The sequence below is a fragment of the Falco punctatus genome (assembly GCF_963210335.1).
Source record: "Falco punctatus genome assembly, chromosome: 3".
NCBI lineage: Eukaryota > Metazoa > Chordata > Aves > Falconiformes > Falconidae > Falco > Falco punctatus.
The window spans coordinates 115,286,666-115,302,904 of NC_137582.1; the positions used below are offsets into that span (position 1 = coordinate 115,286,666).

General features: G+C 54.7%; 1 protein-coding gene across 6 annotated transcripts in view; it reads right to left on the minus strand.

Moving 5' to 3' along the window:
* Window positions 1–16,239, minus strand: part of ARID1A (AT-rich interaction domain 1A) — an 83,925-nt gene that overhangs the window by 45,125 nt on the left and 22,561 nt on the right. For 3 of the 6 annotated variants that reach the window (XM_080378746.1, XM_080378745.1, XM_080378744.1), the window contains exon 1: window positions 14,593–15,758. The exons of the other annotated variants lie outside the window; for them this stretch is intronic. In XM_080378746.1, the coding sequence (XP_080234872.1) occupies window positions 14,593–15,723 (1,131 nt within the window). In that variant the 5' untranslated portion in view covers window positions 15,724–15,758. Of the gene's footprint in view, window positions 1–14,592; window positions 15,759–16,239 lie in introns of those variants that run through there. 6 annotated transcript variants of the gene reach the window in all.

Sequence of the window (16,239 nt, forward strand, 5' to 3'; positions counted from 1 at the left end):
GATTTGAACATATAACAAAGAGGTGATGTATCGTCTCGTTATCAATGGCCAATGCAGATTTAATTACCGGTTGTTGAACTGTTCAGATAACTGACCTCTGCCCAATGGTTTCGGTTCTGCAACTAGAGGGAGCCTGGTTTGTCTTCTGACTTTTTCCAGTAGGTCAAAGTTTGACTGAAGACACTTTCTATTCCTCTAATCTCCAGCTGACAATGGGCCGCGGAAGAAGCCGATGGTACCACGGCCACACGCGAAAGGCAAACAGGACATTTTCAAAATGACTTTGCTCACCTGCTTCTAACTACGTGAAGCTCCTGCAAACTTTCAAATCAGCCCCGTTCAACGTTGCTCCTTTCCTTGATCATACTTTTATTACATCAACTCCTTTGGGGGGGATTTTCTGTAAATCCAGGATACTCAGTTTTACCCATGGAAAAAAGATGAATAAGTCTTCTCCAAGCAGCCACACCGTGAAGCTCCCCCGGCTCAACACAACTCACTAATTACCCGATTAACATTTCTCAGCAAGAGGCCAGTCCACACATCTCGGAGGACTTCCCCAAGCACCACTCTTACTAACGCTCTTCAGATTGATTAAAACTGACCAGCCTCTCGCTCACGGAACGTGTCATCATGAAACCCTTCACTCCCGACAGAAGTCAACCAGAGGCAGGAGACCCAGGGGGGCAGCGACACGAGACCCCGCTGGAAATAACCCGAAGCGGGGCAGCGCTCGTGCCCCAGGGCAAGCAGCGTGTGGGGGGGTGATGGTGGGGGGGTTGATAATTTTTTAAGAGGTGGAGGGCAGGGGGGTGCCAAGCCTGCCTGTGTTTTAAACAAGATGCGTCTGTGGATCTCATCTTTCCTTCCTAGCCTGACTTTAAGCCCTCCTTAGCAAATTCAACAAATCCAGCTTATCGAGGCTCTGGATTTCAGCTCCTTCCTTCAGTCTCGCTGCCTCTGACACATGGCCACGCTGCTTATCACACCGCGTTATTTAGGCATCTCTCAGGACCCTCGATCCAGCATTTCAGCCGCTATCATATCTAAAGACGACACACAACCGGGTTTCTGCCATCTTCGGGATCTAGCCGAGGCAGATGCACGCTCACATTAACAGGGCATTTTTGGGGACTTGTGGAAAGCTGTAGTACAAAAGGACCCAGAGGGCTGTAAATGCTGAGGTGGGCTGACCTGGGAGAGGGGGAAAACCCCACTTTCTTTGTGGGCAAAGTGGGGGGCAGGCTGAACCGTGCCTGCAGCCCCTCATCCTCCCCAGCCGCGCGAGTGCCACGACGGTGGGTCCCTCGCAGGCACCGCTCCCACCGCATCCTTGCGGCCACGGTACAAGCGATCCCCCACCACCGTGAAGTCAGGCAGCAACCAGAGGATCCATCTCCCTCTCCCACTAGCATGACACCGACGATGTGACCGAATAGCCACATTCTTTTAGACACCCTAACTGAACACCCCTGCAGGGCTCTGGCCAGCGGGGAGGGCACAGCCCATGGCACAGCCCATGGCACGGCACGGCTGGACGACGCTGGACAGCACGGCACGGCACATGTTGTCCCTGTCTGCCAACCCAGGGGGACTCGGCTGGGCCACCAGTTCCTTCTTCACCAAACAGACCGTGATGGGGAAGCAGGAGCCGACAACTACTTACAGGGTTATTTTAACACGGCAGGAGATTCCAACAAACGCTATTTACTGAATTAAACACAGTCAAAATTAACTAAGGATTATGAATCTTTTACGATAGCTGGAGACCAGTGAATTTTTCAGACGTTTCACAGGTAGTTGGAGCCATGTTGCACAGTTTGCTATTTAGACGGGCAGTGTGATCTCTAACACCCCCAGTAATTCAAACTTTTATTTAAGGACAAAAATAGAATTTCCTTCCACCTAAATAATTAGGTAACTAGCTATCCCCACGCTCTCAGACCTCCGCTCGCCTCACACCGTTCAACCACCTCGCCCCCAGATTTGCCAGTTGACTCCTCCCAAAATCCAAGCAGCACCAAGATGTAAAGAAAACCACGTCTCAGCAACATGGGAGATGATCCCGAGGAACACAGGATAGTCATGATGAGGTGGCGTTCCTTTTAAGAGGGAAAGGAACTTCCTTCCTGAATATTAAATCAGGCTTTAAGTTTAGCCAGCCTCCTACGTCGGCTCTAACAAACCGGAGGCAAGTCAACAACAAGACAGAGAAGTGTCTCATTGCAGCGCCTGCTTATGCGCTAGAAGGAGCACAGCAAGCTCCCGCTGTACCACAGAAACGGGACCTGGCCAAGAGCGAGCCATAAAAAAGGCAAGAGGAGGAAGGGCTGGGATGGAAGCGCAAAATTACACCAAGTGTCACCACGACTTAAGTGATCCGATTTCGATCAGTGAGAGAGCAGCTGCTCCCCGTCGCTAGTAAGATGCAAGATACTTGCCCTAAGCACCACTGAGAACCTGACTGGGCTCCAGGAGCCCCACAAGGATGCACAGACAGCTGCAACCCGCGGCAAACTTTGGCCATCCAGCCAATTCTCCATAGCCCACATCTCCTTTGAACCAAACTCACAGACAGACGTCTTTTGAACACGGTGGATGTCTTCCAAAACTTTAGGCCTGAAGGAAGACTTGGTCCAAGAGGCTCACCTCCCAGGACACCCCCCAGGACACCGTGACTTCCATCGAGCCACCGGGAGCCCTTTCCGCACAGAGATCCCGTGGCTCCCAGCACACACGCAGGAGTCGGTACGGCACCTCCAGCCAAGCCTCCCAGCTTCCTAACAACAAATTCTTGCTAGTTCTTCATCCGTAAAATGCAGCATTGCAGGTTTCTACCCACTTGTGCCTGTCTGAAAGCTCAACCTGTATTTGAATATCTCATCGCTTTGCAAATTCGTCTCATTTTACACCAGAATAAACGGCGGCTGAACAGAGCCGACGAGACAGGCAAATTCCTGTGACGTCCAACCACGGCAGGCTGGCAAGGGCAGACCTGAGAAGCACCTCAGCACCAGGTCGGGGCTCTCAAACGCCACAGGACCCCGTGGGCCTGTCCCTCCTACCACACAACGCCAAGGCGGAGGAGGACACAGCCCTGCTTGGTGTAGGGAGAGGCACAGCTGTCCGAGGCACCACATCCCAGCCGGAGCTCCGGCTCCCCGCCTCGGTAAGGGCTGCGTGTCGGGACCTGCAGCTCCTCCAAGCCACGGCTCAGCATACGCAGGCTCTCCCTTGCTCCTGCAGAATAACTGGGTTTACTTACAAGCGTGTATAGCGCAATGTAAAGATCAAAATCACCCAAGAAATCCCCGGTTTGGAATGAATCCATGGAAGAAATAGGTGATCTCTGTTAAGTGAGCACAAAACCCCATGCTCCATCACCCAGACCTTGAATCCAAACTCACAGTTCGGTGGTGGACATCACCTCCACTTTGCCACAGGGTAAAACACAGACCAAGTGGCACAATGGTAATTAGCAACTGCCCAACGGCAATTAGCAACTGCCCCAGCCCGGGGTAATGACCGCAGATGCCACAGTCATGGGCAGCGCTGCCCTTCACCGCACGTTTTGTGTCGCACCGGCATCAGCCCCGTCCCTCCCGGCCCCGCCACAGCACCCACATGTAACACGGAACAAGGTAACGCAGTTTTGTTTTGCTAATAGAAAGGAGAAAAGTTATTCCCCTTCTCATTTCAGCAGCTGACAAATTTGGGTGCTATTTTTGTGGATTTTATTGAGCCTTCTCTTATTTTAGCCTTAAAATTCAGCCTTCAAGACTCCACTTCGATTCCACAGAACCAAAAATATTTAAAATTGCAGTAATGACAAGTTACCATCTGCATTTACCACGGATGCACTCTGTAACTTCATAGCAAGCAACAACCGATCTCCAGTATTTATACCCAAATGATCTATTTGCATCCAGCGAGCAGCGCTGCTGTCATGCCTGCATTGGGAAGAGGCGAGGAGGCTGGGGGAGATGAAAAGACAATGTGGGCATCAAAACTCCGAGCTGCAGCCAAGCCAGCTCCCAGACAGCAGTGAAGACACTACTAGAGCCTTCATCAAGTCAACGCTGTCGTGATTCAGGTTTGTTACACTTGGCAAGCCCAAGACAAATCCCAGCCCCACCGTGACACAAGGTCATTATTATTTTTTTTTAAAAAAAGCCCACCAGCCCTTGGTCAGAGTGATTATTTGAAGCCTGGGTCCACCGCCCCACGCTTGCTTCTGTCCTTGGGCTTTTATTTCATCTACAATCCAGAAGAAAAAAAAAATAAAATAATCCAGCTTTCTTTTAAAGCAAAATGAACAACGCGGGGAGCTGCTTAGCAAGTTAAAAGGAGTGCGTGCTGGCAGCTGGTGAGAAGAGACAAAAATTCATAACTGTGCCAATGCCATGGGGGGAGGAGGAACAGCCAACGCTGCAAAGTCTTCACTGGTTTCAGGAACAGGTATAACAAGAAACCGTAAGACAACTCATATGAGAAAAGGAAGATGAGACATGACTGTACCTTGACAGCAGTGACAACTCCAAACAGTTTATTGCCATTTACAGAGCGATCAGATTTAAAGCCAACCTTAACGCACGCTCACCACTCAGCGCGAGCATCGCCGCCGCCTCGACACGGTGCACTCTCGACACGCGCTGCATCATCATTAAAGCCAGTAAATCTACACGCCGAGGCTCAGCAGCAAATTATACCACGATCTCCTGATAGAACACACTTAATGAGTTACTCGCCTGAGCGTGCGGGCAGCAGATTTAGCACCTTGCTGCTGAGAGGGGAGGCAAGGGTTAAGGGCCAAAACCCAGCTGAAAGCCGAGGAGCACTGGATTGCTCTGGGATATTTCACAGAACACTAATCACTTCATCTGATTTTAATTCCTGACACCAAATCAGCATATAGCTTTTCAAAGGAAATCTTGTCCTAGATTGCAAGGTAATCAATCACAATTAACATGGAAACAAGCTTTTGCAACGCGGTCATGCCTCGTGAGCCGGGCAGCGAGGCCAGAGAAGGCGCTTTAGAAATACCAGTAAGGTACAGGCAGGTGGGATCATTTGGGAAAGGTCTGTTCTGCGCACTCATGAGCAGACAGTCAGGTATTTTGCTTCTCCTCCAGAGCAAGAGCCGAGTACGAGCACTTTTTATACCATTTTCCTGCCGTGCACCCTCATCCACCCGGGATGAGCACCATCACCCAGGAGTCCCGTCCCTGCTAACGTGCCTGTTCCAGGAGAGCCGCGTCCTGCCCCCAGGCAGCCAGAAACGACATTTCTGGCAAAATGATTTTTTGGAAAACTGTTCCGTGTGTAACCCCGTGCCCAGAGAGACAGCACGATCCAGCCGTTACAGCATTAACCTCGGTTCGGGGCACCCACAGCAGAGCTTCCCCATGCACCCAGCTGCGGGGTGCGGAGGCAGGGAAAGGCTCCTGAGGCGCAGAGAACTGCTCCTATCACAATAAACTGAGAGACCAGGAGATACTTTGATACCTAAACACTTCCTATCACAATACTGCCCAACGATCTGCTCGCAATTAAAAAAATAAAAATGGTCCGATCTGCTGTCTACGGCAGCTGCCCCAAATCCTTTTCGGGGATCCAAGCACTGCAATTACAAGCCCCACATGCAATAGTAAGCACATGAGTGCAGGTTTCTTTATTATTTTGTTTTTAATAAAAAAAATATCCCCCTTCCCACCCAGCTACACCAGCCCCAAGGACAGCTCTCCAGCAGCACTCAGACCACCGACACATGCAGCCGCAGCACAAAACACCAGTTTCTGGGAACACATGATCACACTCAAACTGGCCTTGAATGGGAAACCTTTCCCTTGATCAGCCATACCGCCTCGAAAGTCAGAGATATTTAACTGGGGGGGGGGGGGGGGAGGATAAAATAATCAAGTTTTAATTAATCCCACCACTTCCACCATTTCAACCCATCTTTTCGCACAGAGGTAAGAACTTTTCTTCGAACCACGTCCCAAGGAGTATGTCTAAGGGAAGACACCCCTAGTCTGGCACTGGTTTAATTATTTACATCCAGTTAATGAATACCAGATTCTCCTAAATGTGTACAGGGTGCATAGTCCTACAGTCACTTGGACTTTAAATCCATCACCGGGCTGTTATAAAGTGCGCAACTCCCAACAAGCCCACAGGAAAGATCCCACGGGAGTACGGCCAGCGCCGGGACCCGGGGAGAAGTTCAGGTGGCAAAGCGGGACAGCCCGGTCCCTCCGACGCAATCCCCATGAGCACGGTCACCTGGAAGCAAAGGGAGAGATTTTGCCATTGAACCAGCAAGTTGGTCTCAAGGAATCCAGGGCTGGGCAGAGCCACCGGTGTAGAAGCACGTTACCCTACACTTTTGCCTCCACTCGCTACACCTAGAGGGACTGGGGCAACAAGAGACACTCAGCTAGGATGATCCGAGTTGGGAGTATTCCTCCTGACATCCCATGCTAGGGGTAGCAAAGCACCGCAAGAGACCGAGGCGGCTGCACCACGCTCCTGTCCGCAGGGGCAGTGGATCCTGCCCGGGAGCAGCACCGCTCCAACCAGACCCAGGCCCCCATCCAGCAAGGAAAATACCATCCCATACTGGGACAACGCAGGCAACAAACCGGCAGCAAGGTTCCGCAGGCAGCACAGGCACAGCACACGTCCTCCTCACCAAACCCAGCAGATTCGGTGCCACGAGCCCAAACCAGAATGGCCATTTCCAGCGCAGGTGCCCCTTCCCCTTCCGTGCCGCCTGCTTCCCAGGCTGAACTGTGCTGCTGAAATCCCCGCTCCAGGCACTGACTGTGCCAAGGAAACACAAACCCACTGCCACAGGGTGGGCTGGCTGCGTTTGGCACCGAACACCCACCAGGTCGGGGCAGCGGGGGTCTCCCACCCTGGGTGTCCCACCGGGGGTCTCCCACGGCAGCATCAGGAGCCGGAGCGCGGGGTTTAAGGCATTCCCATGCCGTTATCCACAGGCAGGCTGCCAGAGCGGCGCTGACATCAGAAGGGAAACGGTAACTTTCAGGGTTTCTCTTAGTCAAACCTGAATGAAATCTCAAAAGTGAGCGGAAGGAGGGAAAGTACTTGTTTAACCCACTAATTCTCCCTGGGAGGGAAATTCCGGAGTCCTCCAAACATCAATAATTTCTCTTCGAAAAAAAAAGCCTTTCTCTTTGAAAGAGCCACAAAATCTCTCCAGATGACAAATCACGGCTACCCGAGACCGCAGCCCAACACTGACCACCGAAACGCTCTCTCCTCCCGGCTACAGCCAAGACATCCTCATCACATCTCACCGAAAACTGGACAGCATCCTCCGGTCCCCTCTGGCTCATCGCGCGGCCAAACGCACCCGCAGAACACAGTGTGAGCTCGCAGCAGGGGTCTGCTCCGCAGTCCCCCCCAGCTCCTCTAAAAACTGCTCCCCATGTCCAACTTACAGTTTCTTGGGACAGCTGGGGCATAGCATGAATTACCCAGGAGAAAGAAGTTACTCAAGTTTTTTTTAAGAAAAAAAAAAGAAAAAAAAAAAAGGGGGGGTGGGGGGGGAGGGAAAGAAAAAGTTAGTAGCAATTGCATTTGTCCTTGAAAGAGTTTCAATTACTATAGCTAACTTAAGGAAATAATGACATGCTGGTTATCGCGTGAAATGCCAATAACTGTAATGGAGCAGCAGCTTTTTCAGAGTTATTTACACAAACTGATTTTTCACGGGAATTTCACAGGAATTAACACATACACTATATCTCCACTCTCTCACCCTCCCATAAAGAAATTACTTTACCATCAGTATTTACAGAATGAACCGACCCCCTTCTTTATTTGCTCCTACCCACTTCCGGCCCTTTTATCTCCCCCAAAAATAAGAGAACGTAAGACTAGAAATTAGATGCTAGCTACAGTTACCATTTCACTCCCAGCATCCAAAGCAAAAAATTATCTGCTGACAAACCTGAAGTAGCTTTTATGAAGTTCACCTGTTGTTATGTAGCATCCTTTACATTTCACTAGTAAAGCTCGTGCCTGCATTGTGCAAATACTTACTGAGCTGTCACTTAGAACTCAGAAATACTCGGGAAGAACAGCATGGCAAACCTGGAAATCCTCGAGGAAAACCTGCTCTTCTCGATGCAGTCCAAAAAACCTCAGAAACGCTTGAGTTGCACGCCTGAGCTCTGAGTTACAACCCTGGGAGTGCAGGTGCACAGAAGTGGGAACCCCTCCCTCATCCATATGTTAATAGATATTATCATCCGATCAAGACACTACAGGAACTGGGGAAATATGTACATGAGCTCAGTCCTGAGAGAAGCAGCTCCTCCCTTTCCAGCCCTGCTGCTTTCCTTCTACGAGCCTCCAAGGGCAGGCTTGGGTGCGCCGAACTCCATTAAAAGGGTCTTAATATAATCAGCTAAAGCCACATGCTAGGGAGGGAAGATGGTCGCACGCTTACGGCGCGGGATGACTCCGAAGACCTACATTCCGCTCCCCGCCCTAGTGCCTCTCACCTTGGCAAGTTCCCACATCAGCAGCCCAGCTGATTCCGCCAAAAAAGTCGTTGCAAGAGCTTCAGACCTCGCGTTCCCCCTCTGGCTGCCAGGGCAAAGCTGCCCCAACACCTGGCTTCGGCAGAATCTCAGCCCTAAGAGCGATAAGTGTATGCTCAAGACAGCGAAGATGACGTTAAATTTATGATGGGAACTTCACAGGAATCGATTTATAAACACAGCATGGTCTTCCCGAGCCCACAGAACACACACACGGCCGCTCTCCAGGTGACCAACTTCGCTGCTTTTCCAGCCCCTACAGCGAAACACAAAAAGGCACCAGCTCCCGGGAGCGGGCGGCAGGGACCCGGGCAGGACGCGTGTCGGATTTGGTCCGGCGTGCCAAAGAAAACTGCTGTTTTCCTCCAATCCCACCTGTCATTCTAGCTGGAGATTTATGGCTTTGGCTAGCAGACATCCAGTATAGTTTTACCACCGCACATGCATAACCTCCAGATAAATTAAATGTCGAGCTTCTTGAAATCGGCACAGAAAAGTTCTGCGGGGCTTTCGAAAACATGTTCTCCCAGGAAAAAAAAGTTTCCTTCCTTTTTTTCCCCCCCACCAGAACAAAAGGGGAGGTATTATTTTGCATCCTTGCCAATAGTTTAGTGACCCTTCCAGAAGAAAAAGCCAGTAGCCGTAACAGCACAGCTAAACACTGACAAACTTATCTTTTCCATTCCGCCCCCCCTCCCGCAACTACACTTCCCAGCCTCCGGTTTCTGCTTTGCTACTGCTGCTACTTGAGAGTTTCCAACATTCTTGGCAGGAATTGGGCAATGGCATGCTGATGAGCTTTTCCCCAGAGCAATCCATCACACAGGAGTTGCAATTCAAAAAAAAAAAAAAAAAAAAGAAAGAAATCAAACTGACGAGACAAAGAATTTCGAATGCACCGAGTAAAAACTGGAAAGGGCATCTTTCTCCTCTAATATTTTAATTACCGAGATCACAGATTCAGATTCGTTGAGTAAAAACCAGATTTCCAATTGGTGGCATTCCTTTGAAAAAGGGAGGAAGAAAAATGGTGGAAAAGTCGCACAGGAGGTAACAGATAAAAGGAACAGCTGCACTATTTACCCTAATTTTAGACATTCGTTTCTCTCTGAAGGAAAGCTGCTGGGGTTTTTAATACGGTCTTCGTGTAAGACCCTTAATAGCATCTCGTGTAATACTCCTGTAACGTAGCATTCGCTGCCCAGTGTTCTCACATAAAACTACAGGAGGGGGAAGAAAAAAAAAGTATATGAACATACCAAGCTTCTGAGAACAGTAAACCACAGCTATATAACAGAATATTTAATTCTCACGCTTCCCCTAACCCCGTTTTGTAGTATTATTTAAGACCAGGGAAGAGGTTCTGCCTGCTGGTTGAGCAGCCGCTTCAAGAAAGAGAAGCTGTAGCAGGTAAACACAATTAAACTGGACAGTTTTAGGAAACCTGTAAGTATCCTAGACCAAAAAAAAAAGAAAAAAGGCCCAAAAGTCAAACATACAACCTTCCAGAACTGACATTTCTGTCTGGCAACCGACACGGTGATTACAAGAGACACGGTATGCAGGAGCCCTCCCCTAGCCCAGACTGTAAATAAGGACTGACAGAACATTTCATCTGTGCTTCGTAAAAGGCAGGTAGGCAAACCTTGCTAACCTGTTCCACCAAGGAACAAAGTACGGTGGGACAATCCTGGGGTTTGTCCCATGTTTCCCAGTAAATCGCTGGGGATAAGGGCAAGGGGAAGCTCCAGGTGGGAGTCAGAGCTGAGGTTTGCTGTCCTGTACCCAACACACACCCTGCTGGGAAGCAGTGATCACCTCAAACCCGAGCATCAAGGAGGTGGCATTTCAGAAAACAGGAGATATTTATTATTTTTTTTTTAAATGAATCAGGCAAATGAACCCTGGTTCACTGCAGATGACTTGAAAAGGTAAGCCAGCAAAACCTTCCGCGTCCTCAACAGAATTAACCTGATCTCCACAACAAAAATTCAACCGGCACAATTTTCCTCCTTTTTTTCCTCAAACAGCCAAGGTCTAAAATCACTCCCCGGGAGGCAAACCCTACCCCAGAAAAAGAAGATGTGCCCCTCTGCTTTCTGTTGGAAGGATCTAGCCCGTACAACACCTCGCGAGCCATCCGAGGGCTCCTAACTTTACGAGGCTGAGCAAGGAAAATCCCCGCGACATGCCAACAGGAGCCGGGTCTCAATTCCCAATCCCAAGAGAGCACAGCTCACCGGCAGGGCAGAGCCCTTCGGTGCCAATTTAGCTTAAAAAACCCACATTTCTAACAACTTTTTGCATGCCTCGCTGATGAAGTTGAGATGCAAGTCAACAAAAAGTAGCTACTGTAGGCAACAGGCTGGAAAGCATTTTTTTTTAATTAATATATGATTTTTATACTGTTTTCACCAAACTTTTAGGAGAAACCCAGGGATGTCAGCGCACCTATGGGGAGGTTATCCAAGATGTCAATGTTTAATGCGATCCAAAGACATCTCCCGTTACAGGGGACATCGTTTGCTCATGTGCCGCGAGAAATGCCCCTGTCTATCCAAGCCGGGAGGGAAGCCCTTTCTCTGAAGCAGTTTCCTTTAAGTCCCAGGACACCGGGAAAGCCAGCGCATCATCAACCACCGCTACAGGCTCCGAAGGGGAAGGGGGGTGGAAACAAATACGTGGTAGAGCTGGAAAAATTGAAAACTAAAGATCCCCAGCCCGGTTTCTTACAAGTCGTTCCCACAGACAAACCACAGATTTCTCATCCCACACGCTCTAGAAGAGCCGTTCTGCTCGCTTACTCCTATCCCACATTTCCCAGCTATAAAGGTCAGCAGAAAAAAAACGCCAAGTGCCATCCCGCAGCCCCGGGCAGGGGCTTCCCAGCCCACCAGGGAGCTCAGGGTGGGGGTCCCGGGCCAGAGCCCACCACTGTGCAAGTGACTACACTTTCATTTTACAACAGGAAACATTCTACCCAAACAACTTTCACGCCAGAAATTACTTCGCCTTTCTTGATGAGCAACGCTATGAAACCCTCCGGATGGCATCATTCCTAAATCCCAAAGAGTCCCATGAAGGAAAGGCGCTTCCCTTCCTGCATCCCCCTGCCTCCCAGCCCCAAAACCTCAGGATCACTGTCCCGAGGATTCCTGAGCAGAGGAACCCCACGTCATCTTCTCCAAGCCCACACCAGGAGATGATTCTCTTCCCAGTGTCTGGTCCGATAGATTAACATCCTCCTCCCGCTCTCCCAGAGTTTCCCAGAAGTTCGGTGGCACATGCCCGCTCTGCTCATCGCTGGACAGGACAAAGCCGAGACACAAAGCTTGAAATCCTCCCAAACCAGGGAAATTAACCGGGCACGCAGCAGAAGGAGGCCATCATTTAGGACCAGGGTATCATTATTAATCAACCGTTTATTGTGGGCAGCGCAGATGACATGTGGAAGCTTTTTTCATCACGCTAAAGTCAGTTCTTCTCCCAGCAGGGGAAAGAAAAAAAAAAAGAAAAAAAAAAAAAGAATTGCCACTTTGAGGCCTATAACCCTTGGCACAAACAGGATTTGAGGGGAAGCCGCTTGTTTTTCGGGATGGGGGGTTGTTGCTTTACTTTTTGTATATGCTGCTTGTGTTACCTAAAGTTCCAACGGGTTCTCAGAACAACTGCTAATTAATAATTCCAGCTTACGAGACTAGTCACTCGGATGTTATTAACACACGACACACCAGCAACTGGTGGAATATCAACTCAAACTCATTTTCCAAGACAAAATATGCTTCTTTTACAAATTCCTATCAGAATGCCGAGTACGCACCGCGGTAAAACGCCTGCTCGTAAAGTTCAATCCGACACCGTATTTTAGCACATGTTTTATCTAAATTGAAATTTCTCAGGATACAAGGAGCACCGCCAAGTAAACACCCTCACGTCTGTGACATTTGTCCGAACGCACCACAGGTGTACGTGAACGCGTTCCCGAGAAGCCGAAATCCTCACTGAGGATACCCGAACGCCCGCTACCCGTTACGCCGGACAGTTTGATGACCGCAGCAGAGATAAGATCCGCTCTCCTAGAGAGCACTAGTTCGTTCCATCTGACGGAAAAGGCAATTAAGTAATCCAAGACACCGAAGGAGACATTGGCCTTTGGTAATCAAGGAACAAAAATGAAGCAGTTTTCAGATCAACGCAAGACAAGTCCCGAGCTCGAAGGGGAGGAAGCTCCGGAGGCTGCGTGTCGCGCTATGTGCTACCCAATGTCTCCAACGCAGAGCACGAGCGGAGTACGCGGAATGGGAAGGGAAGCGTGGGGGTCCCACAGGCGGCCGCGACGGGCCTGCAGGATGCACGTCTAAGCACAGAGAGTAACTCAGGTCTTCACCAAGGGGTCCCATCCTGCTGCTGGCGCCCAGCACCTCTTTTCCCTGTAACCAAAATGTCCGATGCACAGGCTGTACCGCCACCTGTCCCGCGCCTTCCTGGCCATCCCTATTCCCAGCAAACAGGTAATTCCAAGTACACCACAGTAAGTAAGAGTTCTTGGGCTCATCCTTCCTATTGTCACTCGCCCGAAGACCAGTGCCAGCGCTGAGCCCGGCCACCACCAGCCCCCGGGTGCCTGTGCTGAGCCGGGGGTGGGGGGCGATGGCGGCGCTCACCTAGAACAAGCCAAAGCACCCCAAGACAGACAGTTGGAAGGGGGTCAGGCCCACCCCGCACGGAATACAAACAGATAACCGTGTGTTTTCGATGCTGCAAGTCTGGGTTTGATGTTGATTTTTGTTGTTTGGTGGGGGGTTTAGTCCCCCGCCGTCTTAAGGCTGTAACACGCCCCAGGACCCTCCGCGTTCCCCATCTAAGAAAGGCCCCAAAAGCGCCGCAGTTTTGAGAAGAGGGCCAAAAGTCGCCAGGAACAAACACATCCCCAGCTCCCATCAAAGCCATCATTTATACCGAAGGGGGCAAGTCCCACCAGCAAAACAAACAGCCGGGACACTGTGCCCAGCCACTCCGACAACACGGGGCCCTACCCCGTAACAAACACGGGACCCTGCCCCGTAACACGGGCAATAAGCCCCGGGTACAGGCAGGGCGCCGCGGCCTCCCGCTGCTGTTGGGGGCACCGTGCGCCCAGGGCTGCGCCGGGGGCTCGGCTCCCTCAAGGTCACGGCGGCGGGGCCGGGGCGGCGGGCGCGGGGCTACCACGGGCCGGGCGAGGGCGAGTGGAAGTTTATGAGCTCATCGGGATGGCTGAGCCATGACATCAGAGGCAATTATAAATGGCCAGGAGCGGGCGGTGGGGAGCCAATCAGATCACAGATAGCATGTCAACCTAAGACCAACTGTCTCCTGGCTTTGACAGAAGGATTTTACCTCCATAATTCAAATCCCAAACCCAGGCGAGCCGCGCTCCCCGCTCCCACCGCCGGGCCCTGCCACCGGCGCGCCCAGCCGCAGGCCCGACGGGGCGGCCCCCCGCGGGGAAGATGGCCCCAGCCGGCCGCCCCCCGGCCGCTGCCCACCCAGGGGTGCGGGCACACACACACACACACCCCGCACCTCCCTCCCCAGGGGAACCGGGGCCCCGGGAGCGCGGCTGGGGGAGGCGGCGGGGCGGATGGCGGCGGCGGGGCGGCCGGGGCCACGCCGTCGAACCGGGCGGGCCCGCCCCGCTGCCCTGGCCCCCCGCGCCCGGCCCTGGCCGGCCCCTCGCCGCCCCTCCGCCGGGGGCGGCCGGCCCGCTCCCCCGCCTGGGGCGCCCCGGGAGGAACGGCGGCCGCTGGCCGGGAGCCCCGCACAAAAGGCTGGGGAGGGAGGAAGGGAAGGCGGCGAGGCAGCCATTTTAGAGCGAGCGAGCAGGCAACGAGACAATGGCAGCTCCCCGGCAGCGCCGGCCCGGCGGGGGCAACCCGCGGGAGAAGCGCCGTGTGTGTCCCCCCCCGCCGGGCCCCAGGTCCCGCCGCCCCCCACCCCGCGGCCCCCCGCCCCCCACCCCCCGCGGCCCCGCCGTTACCTGCTGGCTCCTGCCGAGGGACTGTCCGCCGCCGCCGCTGCTCCCGGGGCTCATGGGCGCGTGGTGGCTCCTCGGCGGGGCCCCGCCGGCCGCCGCGGCCCAGCCCTGGCTGCCGCCCCCGCCGTACTGCGAGACCATCTCCGCTGCGGCCGGGCCCTTGGCGGCGGCTCCCCCGTCCTGCGGCCCGCCGCTATAGTCGCCCCCGGGGTACCCCTGGTAGCCGCGGGCGGAGCTGGGGGAGGTGAGGAGCTGGTTGAGGGTGGGGGTGGCCGTGGGCTGCGGGGTGGCGCCCCCTCCTCCTGCGCCGCCGGCGGCCGAGGGCCCCATGACCCCGAAGCGCTGCTGCTGGAAGGCGGCGGCGGCGGGGGACTTGGCGGCCGCGGGAGCGGAGCTCTGCGCGCTGCCCCGGGGGGAGCTCAGGGCGTAGGCCTGGGGGGGAGGCGGGTAGGAGCCGGCGCTGCGCCCGGCCCCGGCCGCATAGTAGGAGTTGTACTGGTGGTTGGGGAAGCCGTGCTCGGCGCCGCCGTGCGAGTTCTGGGGAGGGGGCGGCCCCGCGGGGGCTCCCGCCGGCCCCGGGTAGGACTGCTCCAGGCCCCCGCTCTGCAGCGCTGCCATGCCAGGGCTTTGTTGTCCGCCATGTTGGTGGAAGGCAGCGGCGGCGGCCGCGGCGGCGGCGGCAGCGGCCTGGGCGCCCCGGCCGTAGGGCTGCCCGAAGCCGTAGGCTGGCGGGGGCAAGGCGGCCGGATGGGAAGGGGGAGGCTGCTGCGGCGGCGGCTGCTGCTGCGGCGCCCCCACCCCGTCGCTGCTGCCGCCGCCACCGGGCGGCTCCGGGAGGTTATTGTTCAGGGTGGCGGCGGCAGCGGCGGGCCTGGGGCCCGGGTTCCCGTTCGAGCTCTTCAGGTCGGACTCGGCCCCTGCGCCCCCTCCGTTGCTCTCGGCCCCGTCCTGCAGCTCCTTCCCCGGGGGGCCCTCGCTCTCCGCCTGCTTCTCGCCGCCGCCGCGCTCCGCCGCCGCCTCACCCCCCGCCTCCTCCGGGGGACAATCCCGCTGCTGCGCCTCCGCTTTCTTCAGCTCGGATGGAGCCGGGGCGCCCAGGCTGCTGGCGGCGGCGGGGGCGACCTGAGCAGCCATGATCCCCCCCCCTCCCCACCCAGCCGCCCCCCCCCGGACCGGTCCCCCCCCCCCCCCCCGAGCTGCTCCCTGCCTGGCCGGCCGGCGTGAGGCCTCGCTGCTCTGCTGCTCCCCGCTCAGGCGGCGGCGGGCTCTTCAGGGCAGCGGGGGCTCATTCCCCCCCGGCCTGGTTGGCGAGGCGGGGAGGGCTCCGCTGGGCTGGGCTTCCCGGGGCCTGGCCCCGCTGTACCTCCTCGGTTGCAGCCGGCGGAGAAAGGGGAGGAGGAGGGAGTGGGGGGGAAGGAGGAGGAGGGGGGGACCCGGGACGGGGCTCCCGGTGCGGGAGAGGCGAGAGGGAGGGAGGGGGGACACGGCGGGCGGGCGGGCGCCGTCCCCGGAGCCGTGCCGAGCGGCGGCGGGGCCGGGCTGGGCGAGCCGCGCGGCAGCTCCGACTCTGGTCCGCCGAGCGGGGCTCACTCCGACACGAGGCTCAGCACTGCCATTTTACCCAGCGCCGCGGCCGCCTGCCAAACCCGG